This window comes from Chionomys nivalis, chromosome 18 (genome assembly GCF_950005125.1).
Source record: "Chionomys nivalis chromosome 18, mChiNiv1.1, whole genome shotgun sequence".
NCBI lineage: Eukaryota > Metazoa > Chordata > Mammalia > Rodentia > Cricetidae > Chionomys > Chionomys nivalis.
The window spans coordinates 54,021,354-54,038,146 of NC_080103.1; the positions used below are offsets into that span (position 1 = coordinate 54,021,354).

Consider the following 16,793-nt stretch of genomic DNA (forward strand, 5'->3'; position numbering starts at 1 on the left):
CTTTGAAGATAATATCTGAAAGACTGGAGAGATGGCTAACTGGTTAAAGGTGTGTATTGATCTTTCAAAGGACCAAAGTTCAATTTCTAGTACCTAGGTCAGTCAGCTCAAGTCCACCTGTGATTCCAACTCCATGGAATCACATCACCTCTTCCGTCCTCCATGGGCACAACCCTGTGTGCAAACCCATATGCACACACATATGCATACAAATAATAAAATATGTAAGATCTGAGTATAAGTTCTAGCAATATAGTGTGGCCATCCAAGCCAGATCGAGACTGAAATGGATGTGATTGGCACTTCATTATTTAAAACTGTCCTAAAGAGTTTGCATTTTTTTCTAGTGCGGCTTGTATAATGGGTAGTTGTAGATATTGCATTAAGATTTTAAAAATGGTAAATTCCAATCCCATGTAGCAGAACTGAAAATCAGCCTTGTTGATTTAATATTGTTTTTAATTTGTATTCCTGATGTGCATACTATGAATATATGGTTATATCTGGTTATGTAGTTGTCTAGTGTTGACTGTCGTTCTTCAGCATACTTTGGGTTGATATGAATAGCCAATGTCATGGACTTTGAATGAAGTTTTATTTGTAAGATGGTCCAAGCTAAATAACTTTCCCACATATATATGAGCATGGTGAAATAGAAGACATATATTTTACTTGCTTGAGTCCCTAATAAATTAGTGAGAACTTGTCATGATGAAACATTATCACCAAAAGCAAGTTGAGGAGGAAAAGTTCTATTTGGCTTACACCTCTGCTCCACAGTCCATTTATTGAAGGAATTCAGGCTAGGAACCCAAACAGGGCAGGATACTGGAAGCAGAAACTTATGCAGAAGCCATTGTACTCTCGCTGACTTGCACCGCAGAGCCTGCTCAGCCTGCTTTCATATAGAGCCCTGGACCAGGCTAGGGGTGACTCCAGCCACAATTGACTGAGCCCTCCCTCATCAGTCACTAATTAAGGAAATACACTACTGGCTTGCCTAGAGTCCAGTTTTATGGAGACACTTTCTCAATCAAGGTTACATACACTCTTATGACCACAGCTTGTGTCACCTTGTCATAAAACTAACTGGCACACCAATAAAATGTTTAATATAAAATAAGGGGCAGTAAGTTTTTGAACAGATTACTGATTCAATGCCTTATGTGACCTAATAACTTTACAGTATCAATTGACTCAATGTGATCAGGGAAGGAAGTGGTCAAGGGAGGGAATCATTGAGAAAATAGATGCTCATAATTTGAGTGTATCTATGGAGAACATATTATTGTGCCCTGGCTCACTTTGTGCTCCAGTTCTATTTTGCATTCCATCCCTGTTTATTTTGAAGGATAAAAATATCCCTTTCCCTTCGTGTGTCTATAAAAGGACTAGTTCTGTGGCAAAGATTGCACTGCTAGAGAGAGTGGTTATAATAAGATTTATTTGTTTTTATTTCATGTGTATGAGTGTTGGCTTGTGTATATGCAAGAGCATATGTGAGTGCAGGGTCCACAGAGGTCAGAAAGGGCATAGGATCCCCTGGACCTAGAGTTACAGACTCTTGTGAGCTGCCGTATGTGTGCTGCGAACCAAACCCTGGTTCTCTGGAAGAAGAGCAAGTGCTCTTAACTGTTGAGCCATCTCTCCAGCTTAAACTTAGAGAGTTTTGTTTTTCTTGGAGCATCATTTTATTTTATTTTTTTCAGAGGTCGAAATGTTTATTTATTTATTTTTATTACTTTATAAATAATACCAATCAAAATTTCCACTTCCCACTTCCTTTCCACTCCCCCACTCACCCTCCCCCATCCCTCTCCAGTCCTAAGGGCTGCCCTATCAAAAGGCCAAGGCAGTCTCTTTATTCAACCAATGAAAGCAACACACAAACAGAAGAACCTCCTACACCAGCCCAGCTATTGGCCAGCTGACTCTTTATTACACCAACAAGAGTATAATGCATATTCACAGAGCACGAAAGGATTATTCCACAGCAGTTCCCAACTACTGAACCACCTCTCTACGCATGGTGTGTCATTTTAAAACCCCACAGTAGTAGCTGTAGAAGTAGCAGATTCATACATCAAGAGGTTAGTTAGCTGGTGGTGACAGAAAATTAAAGCACCAGTGGCCTAAACAAGACAGATGTCTACTTTTCAAAAGATGCAGCAATTCCAAGAGGAAACCCCAATTGCTGTGAATTACACATCAGCTACAATCACATGTGCTCTCAAGAAATGGGAGCAAACAAGGGAGAGTCCACTGAAGGACTATTTCTCTTTCAATTGGGAAGCCCCTCCCACTCATTTTCTCCCCCCTGCCCTATTGATTCCTCAATGCCTACTCATTTAGAGTCATATGGCCACATACACTTGCAAGGACATCAGGTAAATTTAGTTATTTAATTAGGCACATTACTAATTTCTACCCCCCAAAGGCTTACTCCATGGTTGTTTAGAAAGGACAATTTAATGAGTTATCTCAGATGGGGGACAGAGTCTTCCCTATCCATTAACTTTTTGACTAATATGGATGGTAAAGAGGGCTTCTTTAGCTGTTCAGGGTCTTACAATGCAGCCAAGACTGGTCTTGAATTCAATATCTTCCTGCTTCAGTCTTCTACATGCCTGGATTGCAGTCGTGCCTTGTCATGATTAGTAGTTTAATGAATTTAATACATTTAATAATTCGTAAACATGGATAGGAGCATAAGCATTAGACTAACATATACCCTAAAATTGGTAATGCATGTACATGGAATAAATACCAAACAAAGAATTCAAGTGGAAAACTAAGGAGGATTTTGTTGTGTCTTTTTGATGTCTGGCTATGTTGTTACACACTTTATCAAACCACAGAGTGTCAGAGGAACCCCCAGGTTTATGGGCAATATTGATGAGTTGATGACATCACATGGCCCCACTGTGATGTCATCTGCTCACCTGGGAGGCAGATGCACAGGTTGGTATCTATTGCGAACTTTCTGGTAAAGAACAGAGAACTGACTATATTGGAAACTCTCCACTTGCCTCTAGATTTCTGTTTCACCTTCCACTGCAGGTTGAGGGGCTGGGGGAGCTGGGTGCAAAGGGCCCTCAATCCCACCCAAGAATCTCAGAACAAGAGGTCTTTATGTAGTAAAGTGTATGCTGGTACTTTGAGGATGTCTTAGATTCTTAACTGTGAGTACGTATGTATGTGCATGTGTGCATAGATGCAAAGACATCAGGTAAATTTAGTGTGTGTTTGTGTGTGTGCATCATGAACACATGTAAATGGATAGACAGAGGTAAGTGAGATATGTAAACCTTTACTAGTATCATATGGTATTCCTAAAGAGCGAGTGAAACTTCTTTTTCTCCCCTTTAGGATGGTTTGAGAACTATTTAAGACACAATATTATGTTCTTGGATAACATGTCCAAAGGGGCTTTTGACACTACTTAAGCATTTAAGATGTTATGAAATAATGTTTTCGTCTGCTACTTAAATAGCTCTGTTATTTGATTTGAGCTTTATTCAATTACGCACTTGCTGAATGAGGTTTATGGTTTTTTATTGTGTCACATAGTGGAAATATAAATATTAATAAAAGAAGATGCCTTCCAGGTATGCTGTGTTAGCAGTGCCTACATTTTCTTCATGTCACAGTAGACTAAATTCTAAGGATGAAAAATTCCACAGATCTCTGTGAATATTGCATTTGGGTGACGTTATTTAGCCATAAACATTGAACAGATGCCAAGCAAGCGATGGAAATATGAAAAGCAAATAATCGTAAATCAGGGGAGCTACTATTGCCTCAGGTCAATGTTAGTTCTGTTACCAGAATGAATAAATGGTTCTTTGATTCGTTACTCACGCTTGGCTCTTACCGGCTTTCTAGAAGTGTCTGATGAAATAGTTCTTTCAGGTCAGTAACATCCTGCACAGCCAGCTCTAGGTTCGGGGAGGATAGCCAGCCTGGGGATGGGACACAAGAGTTCTTATGTTTAGGAAGCAAGCAGCTTTTCCAAACTTTTTGAATTTGAACACACAACGAAGAGGTTCAATACACTATTGTTAGGAGAACAGTTAGGGTGACATCATCTGTTGTTTGCCAGTTATACAGCTGTATATAGTGTCACTTCTTGGCAGAAACAGAGAAATTGGATCAATTAGGCTATGGAAGGAATCTTCTGTGTTTTTAAAAAAAGATTCATTTTTATTTTATGTGTATGAGTGTCTTGCCTACACGAATGTCTCTGCATCGCATGTGTGCAGTGTCTGCAGGGGCCAAAAGATTGCATTGGAGCTTCCTGGATCTGGGATTAGAGACAGTTGGGAGCAGCTATGTAGGTTTTGGGAAGCAAACCTGGGTCCTCTGCAAGAGCAGTAAAAAACTTAGCCACTGTGCACCCAACCACTGAGACAGTGGGGCCGATCTATTGGGAGCTCACCAAGGCCAGCTGGACTGCTACTGAAAAAACATGGGATAAAACCGGACTCTCTGAATGTGGCGGACAATGAGAGCTGACGAGAGGCCAAGGAGAATGGCATGGGAACTTTCATCTGGCGATGGATCGAGAGAGAGACAGAGACCCAATTTGGAGCAACGGTCTGAGCTCTTAAGGTCCAAATGAGGAGCAGAAGGAGGGAGAACATGAGCAAGGAAATCAGGACCACGAGGCGTGCACCCACCCACTGTGACAGTGGAACTGATCTATTGGGAGCTCTCCAAGGCCAGCTGGACTGGGACTGAATAAGCATGGGTTGAAACTGGACTCTCTGAGCATGGCGGACAATGAAGGCTGATGAGAAGCCAAGGACAATGGCACTAGGTTTCGATCATAATACATGAACTGGCTTTGTGGGAGCTTAGCCTGTTTGGATGCTCACCTTCCTGGACCTAGATAGAAATGGGAGGACCTTGGTCTTCCTGTAGGGCAGGGAATTTGGACTGCTCTTCAGTATCGAGAGGGAGGGGGAATGGACTGGGGGGAGGAGAAGAGGAGTGGGGATAGGGGGAGGGGAGCGGGGGGAGGGGGCAATATGTGGGAGGAGGGGGAGGGAAATGGGAAACGGGGAGCAGTTGGAAATTTTAATTAAAAAAGAATAAAAAAAATGAGAAAAAAAAACTTAGCCACTGAGCCATCTCTCCAGCTTTTTGTCTTACCTTCATTTATGAATCTTATTTATTTTCTGGTCTTTATTCATTCACATTTTTCTGCAAATGTTGACTTAACTCTTGGGGTTGGATTTTATTTCTGCAGGTTTTTTGATGCATGATGTTAGCTTCTTCCCGATTCTTCAAGCCAGCCATCCTGAAATCCACTTCTTTCCTGATCCCCAAGCCTGATGGCTGTAGCAGTATTCTCTCTATGTATATGTGAGGCTGCCTGTGCCCAAGCTCTCATTTTTTTCTGCCACAAACCTTCAAAATATCTTCCCCCACACTGTTTCTCCTGTTTTCTTTACACAGCCAGTGTAATCTATATGAGAAGTCCTTTAGGGGCTTTGCATTGCCATTGAAGTAAGATCTTGACTAAGCTTTGAGGGTGATTTCCACTGTGGTACTTCTTAATGAAAAGAAATGGAACTAGATGAATCACACAAAAGTTCAAAGTTTAGAAAACAGCCCAAGAATATATAGCATATTATTGACATAGTTTAAAATTATATAAATTACACACACTTAGATATTGCATAGAAACTGATACATAAGAAAGAAAAAAATGTATTAAGAGCATCATGAGAAGAATAAATACCAAGTTTGATACCTTGAGAAGAAGGAAAACATAGAAGCTAACACCTGAGTGAGCTCCTGAGCTCCCCGACACTCACTTGAGTTCCTCCCCATACCTGAGCTCCTCCACACACCTGAGCTCCTCCACACACATGAGCTCCTACACACCCCTGAGCTTCTCCACACCCCTGAGCTCCTCCACACACCTGAGCTCCTCCACACTTCTGAGCTTCTCCACACGCCTGAGCTCCTCCCCACCCCTGAGATCTTCCACACACTTGAGCGCTTCCACACACACGGTCTTTTCCACACACCCAAGTCCTATACACACCTGAGCTCCTCCACACCCCTGAGCTCCTTCACACCCTAGAGCTTCTCCACATACCTGAGCTTCCCTCCACACCAGAGTCCTCCACACACTTGAGCTCTTCCACACACCTGAGCTCCTCCACACACCAATGATGTGATAACTAACCTTATCATAAGTTAACACACATTTATCATGGTTCAGTCTTAGGCAAGGAATTTGAGAAAGCAGACTGAACAGCATGCAGGTAAGCTACTGTTATCTACTCTCCTCCACACACATGAAGTAATCAGTAGAAACCAAAGCCCCCTAATATATTCACTTTAGCAAAAAGGGTCACATACTTTTGTGCGTGAGGAAACCTCTGTGACCTACTGACCTCATCAAGCCCCACTTCAGAGGATTTCCCTGAGCCATAGCACCCATTAACTTAGTACCAGGTGACTACTGAGCACTGCCAGGCTCTGGTTCTGGGAATGCAGTCATGAGCAAGACTGAAGAAAGCTCGTTCTTTTGGGAACTCACCTTCTAGATGGGTGGTTTTGATGAGACACAAATAATGAACCCCATGACTGACCAGAAGAAGGGGGAATGAATCCCTCAACAAGATCAAAGGCTGAAGTAGCTGCTTCCTTAGGTTTTAGAGCGATAGGTAGAACAGGGAAGAGTTCTCAGGCACTGATGTTCAGAGTGTTTTGATTTCTGGTGAGAAACCATTGGCTTAAAGTATTTTCTAGGTCAATAATCATGCCTCCAGCTTTTGGAGAGTAGATAATAGTAGCTTACCTGTGTGCTGTTCAGTCTGCTTTCTCAAATTCCTTGCCTAAAATAAACTTAATTCAGATGGAGGGAGATACAATCAAGACCTTGGAGTTTGTCAGGCAGTGGGATGGAGTAGAGCCTATGTATAACTAAGAGCATTTCAAACACTTCAGATCCCCGTGTGGCTCATGGAACATTTGTATTCTGCACTTTGAAGTCGTTTGTTTCATAATTTAAGTTCAGAAATCAACAGGTCTGTTTTAGGAGCCTGACTTTGTCACCGACTGCTAATGGGATCAGCGAGGTGTTACTGTAAAGGGACCTTTGTTTACTCCAGTAACAAGGTGCTGGGCACAACATCCCAAACTCAATCTCAGTATCAGAGAGCTTCTAAACAGAACAGAACTGACCTTCAAGTCACTCCTTTCTTCCTTCTGAGTGGTGACCTAGTCCATTTCCAGCCGGGAGATCAGTTTGGAGATGTTATTGTGAGTTCCCTGTTTGGTTTGAGGTATTGTGAATTTTCAGAATACAGCCTGTCTTCCTGAGTACCAAATTAGCCTGCCAGCTCCTTATGTGTCTGTGTAGCGTCAGTGTGATGTCTAAAAATAGGAGAGTGAGAAGGATGAGATCCCCACTTAGGCATAACTGTGTCAAAACTCTTGGTTTTCAGTTTTAAACTATGGTTTCTATATCTAGAAGTTGTGGGAAAATGAACCAAAGCTCAAAGCTTGCTGGTGGTGTTACTTGCTTTAAATACTTAACGCACTGCCTACACATGTGGGTCTCTAATAAATAATACTTCACTAGTTTTTATAGTAAATTATACTGGAGACTTTTTTTCCTTTAAGGTGATACTAGAGAATAAATAAAGCTGTAAATGTCCTTTGATGATGTCTTCCTGCTAATGATGCTATTAGGGATGATGGCTGAATGAGCTCTGTAAACCCTGATAATTTGGCAAAAGTTCCCGTGTCACCTGTGTTTAGTAGAATAGTTTGATGGCTTTTCCCATTATGGTTGGAGACATAGGAGCTCAAGGAAGAGAGAAGTCCAAGAGTTGGGAGTGTGAGCTGGTCAGCATCGTTAGGACCTGGATGCCTGGATCCTGCAACACTGCAGATGCCCACAGAGCACACTGTGGGTCCTGTCAGGATGCGGCCGAATCACGATAGTTCATTCCTTAAGAGAACGTTGTTTAAATAAGATCCTCCTGGTAATGGTCCTTCCTATTTTGAGCCTTTCAAACTTCTTCCAAGGCATGGTTCACTCTGCTTTAAGAAGCCATTCCTCCCTACCCTGTAAAACTGGATCACTGCCTGTATTCATTCTGTGAGCAACCCCCTCCCCTCGTGGCTATTTCACTGTTTCATGTTAGAAGCATCGTCCCAGTAACAGGTGAAGCATTGCATTGAAGATTGTATGGGATCCTGGCTTGGGGACTTTGGCTTTGGCACACTTCATTTTGGTCTCCACTTTACCTCTTACCTTCTTTGTAAGGAGAGAAAATCATTTGCCCTTTTTGAGCTCAGTTAACTTTTCTATAACACAGGGATCAAAAAGCTCCCTCTTAGGCTTGATTAAAGGCTAAGCTGTTTATGATAAATCTCAAGATCCTCAGTGGTCAATGGACAGCAATGAATTTTATTTTTTAATTTCTTTGTGTAATTTGTATAGTTAAGGGTCTATAATTTAAAACAACAAAGCTCTCTATTTAGATTGTATGCTTCCAGACTAGAAAGCTGTAACTTGGCATTTTGTGTATGGGTTAATAACTGATTAACACATACTGTTTGGATGGAACAAATTAACTTTTGTTATTATGTGGTATCTCACAAGAATGACATTGGCATGAGAAATATCATGAAGCTGTGTCTGAACTAACTTTGTTTTTAAACCTCTCCAGGTAGCTTCCTAGCCCAAAACTTTGTGTCGTGAAATCTGAGACTTTGACCCAGATAATATGATAGGAACTTCCTGTGATTTGGGGCCATATCCTACTTAGATGAACGTGGGACTTCCAGAATCACTGAGAGCTTGGTATTGTGCGCCTCTTTCTTGCTCTTGCTCATTTGGCATAGGTGACCATGCCGTCTCTGCCTCACGAAGGGGGTAAGTGGATTAACCTGCCCATACTACAGGCTGTGAGTGTGTTCAGAATACATATTAAAACTTTGAAAGTGTCACCATTCATAGTTTTTCTTTGCTGGGGCAACATGAATGTTTGTGGTCACATTGTTTTTTTTTAGTGACAGCTGTGTCTATTTCTCTTTAAAGTTATTCCGGGATCCTCTCCCCTGGATCTGAGTACAGAGCTGCCTTATCAATGTACCATGAAAAGGAAAGTCAGGAAAAAGAAAAAGAAGGGCGTCATTACAGCGAATGTTGCTGGGACAAAGTTTGAAATTGGTGAGTGAGTGTCTCCAGAACCCAGCATTTCCCATGATCGACGGGAAAACTGCCTTGGCATAGGAAACAATGTAGAGTTGGGAGAGGTGATTATCTTTTATGTAATAGATTTCTAAATTACTTCTGTAAAACTGCTGACAGGTTAGAAGAATTCTTTCCTATGCAGTGGGGGATGATCTGCTTTGAAAAGGCACTAATGGATTTCTAAAGTTTTAGTTCAAACAAAGAAAAACGCATTCCATTAACTTAGGAGAAAGAAATGTGTAGGTCTCTACCCAACATTGGATTTTCCTGTAATGTTCGATGTTGTCAGCTATCTGAGCTTTGAAAATCATCATAAGAAAGATTTATTCCTGTTTGATCTTATGAAGGTTTGTGAATATAGAGTAGATCTTTTCACTATTCTTATGTAATCTGGAAGCATCTGCCTCACTGGTGTTAGTACATGAAGATCCACGACTTAATTAGCCAGCTGAGTGGCCGCCATCTTCACCTTGTCTCATCATCAGGTTCTCGCCAGTTATGTCCGGGCTCAGAGGATGTGTCTCCGTTTCTCAGGAGTAGATTTGGTCTCATGCAGGCATTCTCCCCTGTCGCTGTTTTCTGCTATTAGCTCATTAGAGGAATCCCGCAGGACCTGATGCCACTGCTCTCACTCTCTGTATGTGTCCAAATGGCACAGCAGCAGCAGAGCCCTGAGGGAGGTCATCTCATGGCGGCACAGTGTGTGACAGTGGAAAATGGCACTTTCCTCTTGTGTGTGCACTGATGACACAAGGTATCAGCAGAACTCCAAACTACATTCTGCTGCCCTCACATAGATGGTTCCAGAACGTTTCTAGGTGTCCTTGTTATCCCAGGCATCACTGCATACAAAGCCAGTGTTGTTTTGTTTTGTTTTGTTTTCTCCAGAAAATAGCCAAGAGCCTGTAGGTTTTGAGGCCAACTGTTCCTGGTTATCAGTTTTGCAGCTGAGCTAAGTCAGCTAGACAATCCTTACCATTTCCCATGTCACTTCTCAGATAAAGGAAGCATGAAAAGCGAGCACCAAAGCATCACCATGCAAACACACTCTTCTTTCAGGACTCAGAACTCACTAGAAGTCAATTATCACCCCAACTGTACAGCTCATCTTCATTGTAAACTCAAGATCTCTTGAAAGACAAATGCCCGTATAGTAACTGTAACATGCCAGTTAAGGAGGAATAATATTTAGTCAAAAGTAAACCCTGAGAATAATTTTTTTTTTTAGTGGGATCTCAGGGTGGGGGAGTGGCAGAGAGCCAGTCTTTAAATCCTTCCTGGAAATCTGGCTTCACTCTTTCGTCCTCCGAGTAAACGGAGCTGACTCACTTTTGTGGTAATAGTGACTTGAAATGGAAAGGTAAAAGGCGCACGAGAGATCCGATGGTCAAGGATATTTTTATCTTTTCCAGTTTTATACCTAGTTCCAGATCATGGAAAACCCACGAGAGCGAATGACCCTGTGTAGAGTTACCTCAGCTCTCTGTGTGTTTTCATGGTGACGAAGTCACTTTCGAAACCCTCTGGTAAATCTGAAAGGACTATCACTAAGGATGTTTTGGGCCATCTAATTATGTTCCCAGCTGCTGTGGAGAATAATTGGTAAACAGCTGTCACTCATAAGGAGTTTATGCTGTAAGTAGTGGGTAGTCTGTGAACGGAATAGTATGGAGGTTTGTACAGACGTCTCTACAACGATGTCTTTAAGGTTTAAACTCCCATTCATTTTAACCATTCTTTTCAGTTCGTTTAGTAATAGATGAAATGGGATTTATAAAGACTCCAGATGAAGATGAAACGAGTAACCTTATATGGTGTGATGCTGCCGTTCAGCAGGAGAAGATCACAGAACTGCAGAACTATCAGGTAGGGCTTAGTCGTCAGTTGTTCCTGTCCGGAGGGACATGATTTTCTTTATTGAGCTTCTTAATCTGTTGACATACTAGATTTCAGTTCTGAGTTCCCTGGACAGCCTGTCTTGTTGCCAGGCTGCATTGTGTTCCTACATAGCCTGTAGCAAGCTTATTTCTTTAAAGGAGTATTGAGAGGAAAGAATTCCGTCTAAGGTGATGCTTTGTGTCATACCTTAGGATGAGTGACAGGGAATGATGGTGTCTAGATGGACAAAGACTGTATGGTATCGCCTATGTGCCTCTGGCTTTTATCTCTAGAGGGCAATACAGAGGTGTTTGGAAGAAATGAAAAGCAAATAGAAAAGCCTACAAGAAATCTGAGACAATTGACATTTGCTATTTACTCCCCCTCCTCTCATCCTCTCATCCTCCCCTCTCTCCCTCTTCTTCCTCCTTCCCCTCCTCACTATTCCTCTTCTCTAATCCACCCTTTCTTCCCCTCCTTCCTGTCCCCTCCCCCTCCTCTGTACCCCAATCCCTTCTCCTTCCTTTCTCCCTTCCTCTTCTTATTTCCACATCCTCTTCCCCTACCTCTCCTCTCCCTTCCCTCCTCCTATTCCCTCCTCCTCATTACTTTAAAATCAGAGAATGTGTGGTAGAACTGACAAGCAAATATTTTAAGTCCTATGTTATAAATATCTGTATTTATGCATTGGATCCAAAAAGCAGTCTGGATGTTACATTGCCGTTTATCCAACACAAACAATAAAACTTTATTATCTTTGTAAAATCTTTTCCAGATTTCTTCCAAATTTTACAGAATTATTCTCTGATCATCATTTTTATTTCACAATAATTATTAGCTATTTAATTTAAAATCCTTTATATAGTAATGTTTAATTTATTAGAACAAAATCCTCAAAGGATGTTTTTCACTGTTACAGTATAAAAGAACAGATTCATTGATTCAATAAATGTTAATATTTACCTTTTTATTTTTCAGAGGATCAACCATTTTCCAGGAATGGGAGAGATCTGTAGGAAGGATTTCTTAGCAAGAAATATGACCAAGTAATCTTCATTTTCTTGTACAGAGAAGGCCTGAGCAAAGTTTATCCTGTGTTTGTGGTGGTATTATCTTGTATAATGTTGTGTTCAGATGAGTTAGTCAGATGGGAGAGAGACACTCAGAGGCAGAGCAGTCTTAATGGGTCCCTGGTTCTATTTTTAACTTTGCACAGGACGTCACTGTGACTGAGGTTTAGAGAAATGGCACAAACTCAAACTGCTCTCAGTGAAGCTGGGCCCTAACTAGTTTTCAGAATCCTATGAACCCTTTTCATTACAACTTGATAACATAGAAAAGTAAATTCTTGTTCAATTTTTAGTCAAACCTCAGGAGAAGTTATTTGTTGCATCATATGCTTTGTGTGTTTATTAGCTACTAAATATCTAACATTTTCCAAACGTGTGTACATGTGTGCATACATGCTCATAGACACACATACCCATACTCACTTAGGGTGATGCTGCGTTCATCTCCAAGGTCAAGAATCAAATGTTTTGTTGGACAAAACCGTGGAATTTTTATGCAGTTTATATTTCTGTTGGTTAGACTTTCTTGGATTTTTTTGGGCTTGAGAATGTTTAGTGGCAAACAGTATTTTTGAATAAAGGAGTATTCATAAAAAATTAATATGACATGTCTATTATTAAAGATCATCATTGATGTTATTCCTGTGAATATTTATAGTTATACATCTATTTATACAACAATTTTTATATCTAGGTTATACGGCAAAAACTGATAATTTTAAGTACATGAGATAAGTAAGATATGTATTTCCATATGTTAAAAAAAGGTACCTTTTAAAGTTCTAATTAAAGTCTTAACTCAGCCTAATTTCAGGTCATTGTTAAATATAATAAACACATGTAAAGGTGTTTCAATAAAACTACAACATTAGCATTAATTTTATTTAAAAAGTCAAACTATCAAACCAGTCAATATTATTCTTTTTTTGTTTTCAATTGAGATTGCCTAGTTGTGGAATTAACATACTCTAAGCAAATGCAGTTGGAAATGATATAATTTCGTTTCCCATGGTGGTAATGGCATATCTGTGTACATGCACATGAAAGGGAGCTAGAGGAGGGGGAGGCGAGGAGGAGGGAGGGGCAGATGAATGTGTGACGTGTACATGTTTGTGTGTGCAGGTGCATGCTCCTGGAGACCAGAGGAGGAAGTCGTGTGCCCTGCTCACCCAATCTCTGCCTTGTTTTCTAGAGACTAGGTCTCTCACTGACCTAGAGCTAGGCTAATGGATAGCTCTGAGCATGCTCCTGCTTCCACTTCCCTGTAGAACTGGGGTTCTAAGTGCCTATGTGGCTGCACCTCACTATTTACTTAGACTCCGGGACTTTGAAGTCATGTCCTTATGCTTGCTCTGTGAGCAGTCCTACACTCTTAGCTGCTGACCTATTGCCCCAGGTCAACATCACTTAAAAGTGAAATCTTGGGAAAGTTCTTGAGATGGGTTGATGCTGTGAGTGTACGGTTGCTTCGCCGGTCGTTGATGTTCTGCTCTTCTTCTCTCAGAGTTTAGTCTCCACCTTTGTGCATTCTGTCCACTGTGGTTCCATTTTAATGCTGGCTAACCTTATTTGCAGACTATTCTCATTTATAATAAAAGACCACATTTAGAAAAGGAAAAAAATCTCTTTTGAAAGTGTTATCTTCAGGGCTGGAGAAATACCTTAGTTTGTGGGATCGATTACCAGCTGCTCTTCCAGAGGAGCTTGGGTTTGAGTCCCAGCATCCATGTGGCAGCTCATAACCGTAACTGCAGTTCCCGGGGATCTGATGCTCCTTTCTGGCCTATGCAGCACTGGGCACACACATGGTGCACAGGCAAAACGCAGGGTCAGGCCTAAGCTTTTGCGTGCGCGTGTGCGCGCGCGCGCACACACACACATTTAGTAAACAAAAAGTTTAAAAAGAAAGCATTACTTTTAATAATTTTTTTAAAAAGAATCATTCTTCGTTTTCATTTTAATCGAGAATTGATAAGTATAAAATACTTAACATTTTTAGATCAATCAAAAAGGAAACACTTTTTTTTTTTTTCCAGGCCTGGTGTCACAAACTTGTAATCCTAGCAATTCAGGAAGGTGAGACAGAAGAGTAGTGAGTTCAACGCCTGCCTGGGCAATGAATGAGCCCTCGTTTTAAAGTAAAACCTGCAGCTCAGTAGTGGAACGCTTCATTAACACACGGGAGGCTTTGTGTCCTGTCTCCAGTACCTCTACTTCCCCTCAGAACGAACTTCGTCATCACATTAGGGGTCACTTTAGGCAAATCCTAGCAAATGCAACGCTATTGGGAGCCGTTTTTGGCTGTACCATCACATGAATGGATGGCTCATTCACATAAAACTTCTATGGAATAGAGGCTTTCAGATGGTTTTATCAGAAAAGTGGCTAAATTCTAAAGCAATGGCATAGAGAGAAGTCAGGAGCTGCTGTCTGTGGATGCCTTGGGGGACTGGAGCACCAAGAACAGATGTCAGTATAAACGGTGTGCTTCCTGACCCCTCCCTGGGGGTTAGTGACTGATCTTTCTCCTCCAGTCTTCATCGCTTTGTCTTGTACGCAAAGACTGTCTGTAAATTCACTGGAGGCAGAGGTCATGCTAATTCCCCTTGCTTCAGCAGTGCCTAGCATAGTATACAATCAAAAATATTAATTGTGTTAAATATAAATCAATGTGTAACAAACAGGGCAGAGATTCTTATCTCTTTATTTTGTTGATAGTCTCAAGTTTGGGCTATTGTTTAGTATACAGACATTTTCTGAGTAGAACAATAAGCAAAAGAATAAATGAAAGAATAAAGAAATTTAAGTCTTCATAGTATAATTGCTACAAAAAATAAGATTTACTAATGTTGAATAGAATTTATATTTTCTCTTGCATCTGATTTACAGAATGATCAAGTCTCGGCCTCTGGATTATAGTTTTGTTCCTCGAACGTGGATTTTCCCTTCTGAATATACTCAATTCCAGAACTATGTGAAAGAACTGAAGAAAAAAAGGAAGCAGAAAACTTTTATAGTAAAACCAGCTAATGGTGCAATGGGTCATGGGTAGGTTAATTTTTTTTCCTCTGGAAAATATAATCATTGAAAAATAAGAGAGAAGATGTGCTCACAGTTACTCATGGTTGAATATTTTATTAGAAAAGCAATAAGTTTCTAACTGTCATGTTTTTATGATTGACTCTCCTGACAGATTTCACTAATCCAATTAAAAATACACCAGAGTTGTGAGCCATCAGAGAAATAATAACTTACAGGGAAAATTTATTTTATTTATTCATAAACACAATGCATACTTATAATAATTTCAGAAATCTTGGGTAATAAGATAAATTGCTACAGAAAAACTAAATTAGCTTGGAGAACAAAATAGAGTTGTCTTGTTATAATGAGAATGCTTGAAGCAAAATGTATGTATTCTCTGCTTTATAAATGTTTTCCTCTCGTATCCTTGGTAACTGGATTGAGGTTGCACAGGATACATTTTAAGCTGGCACACCAAAGACCTAGACAATTTTTCCAGGAATAGAATGCACAGCATAACATTTTTTATCCCCTTTGCTTATATTTAGTTTTCTGTAGTACACTTTTTTTTTTTTAAATAGGAAGTTGGCTGAGGTCTATTTTTTTGCAGAATGTGAGTCATTTGCACCTTTTTTTTAAAAAAAAAAAAATTCAGATGCTATACTGCAAAAGATCCTTGGACATTTTAGCTTCCCAGTTAAACTGTTTTTTAAAAGCCATTTAACTTTTGAGCATGATGCACTGATTCCATCATATAATATGTTCAGAATGCTTGGTGATGTACAAATTAAGAAGTGTGTTACTGGGGAATTTCTGTCCATTGATTATTGGCATGTTGGCTCCCTCTTATCCATTAGTGGAAAGGAAAAAGGAGGAGGGATGGTGATTGGTATGGGTTCCTCAATGTTTGTGATGAAAGTAATAAATATTTATTAATACTAGTACAGTGTATTTCATAGCAATGCAGAAACGATGGGAAAACATTGCAGAAAGGGTATTCTCTATAGTGTGGAATTCTGTGCTGTAATGGTGGATGGGAACAGGGACTTGTGTTGCCTGTCACAGAGATCCACTTCCTTGCTACTCTGCTGGCGTCCTGTCACTGAAGGTGAATGACTGAAGACTGCAGCCACCCTAGCTCAGCCATTTCTCCTGTCATTTTGATCACCATTTGCTTATCATATAGTATCACAATTTTTATATTGAGATGTTTGCTTATCATCCAGTGCCACATCTTGTCTCTTGTCTGTCATGGCAATTTTTTGTTTAGGTGGATGCAAGGGTAACCAGTTCAGAATACTGCTTGCTTTCACGTTCAACCTTTTGTATCTTTAATTCAAAAAGAGGTCTTTTTTAGATGACATTGTAGTTAGATTATATTTTTAAACCTGTTTTTCAAGCCCAGCTTTTCAAGTCAATCGATTGACTTTAAATTTGCTTACTAAGAGACTGTTTTTCCTCTGTCATTTTGCTGTTTGCTGTATCTATACCATGTTGCTATATTTCATGCACTTTACAGTTTTCTTCATTACTTTTCTCTCTTCTATGTGAATAGTAATTTTCTTGCATATGCTTGAAATTATTTAGTCATTTCT

General features: G+C 40.3%; 1 protein-coding gene across 2 annotated transcripts in view; it reads left to right on the top strand.

Annotated features, from left to right (window-relative positions):
• Ttll7 (tubulin tyrosine ligase like 7) overlaps nt 1-16,793 on the top strand; it is a 107,741-nt gene that overhangs the window by 28,805 nt on the left and 62,143 nt on the right. For both annotated transcript variants that reach the window (XM_057793180.1, XM_057793179.1), the window contains 5 exons: nt 8,700-8,905; nt 9,071-9,202; nt 10,971-11,092; nt 12,083-12,150; nt 15,064-15,222. In XM_057793180.1, the coding sequence (XP_057649163.1) occupies nt 8,881-8,905; nt 9,071-9,202; nt 10,971-11,092; nt 12,083-12,150; nt 15,064-15,222 (506 nt within the window). In that variant the 5' untranslated portion in view covers nt 8,700-8,880. The remainder of the gene's footprint in view (nt 1-8,699; nt 8,906-9,070; nt 9,203-10,970; nt 11,093-12,082; nt 12,151-15,063; nt 15,223-16,793) is intronic.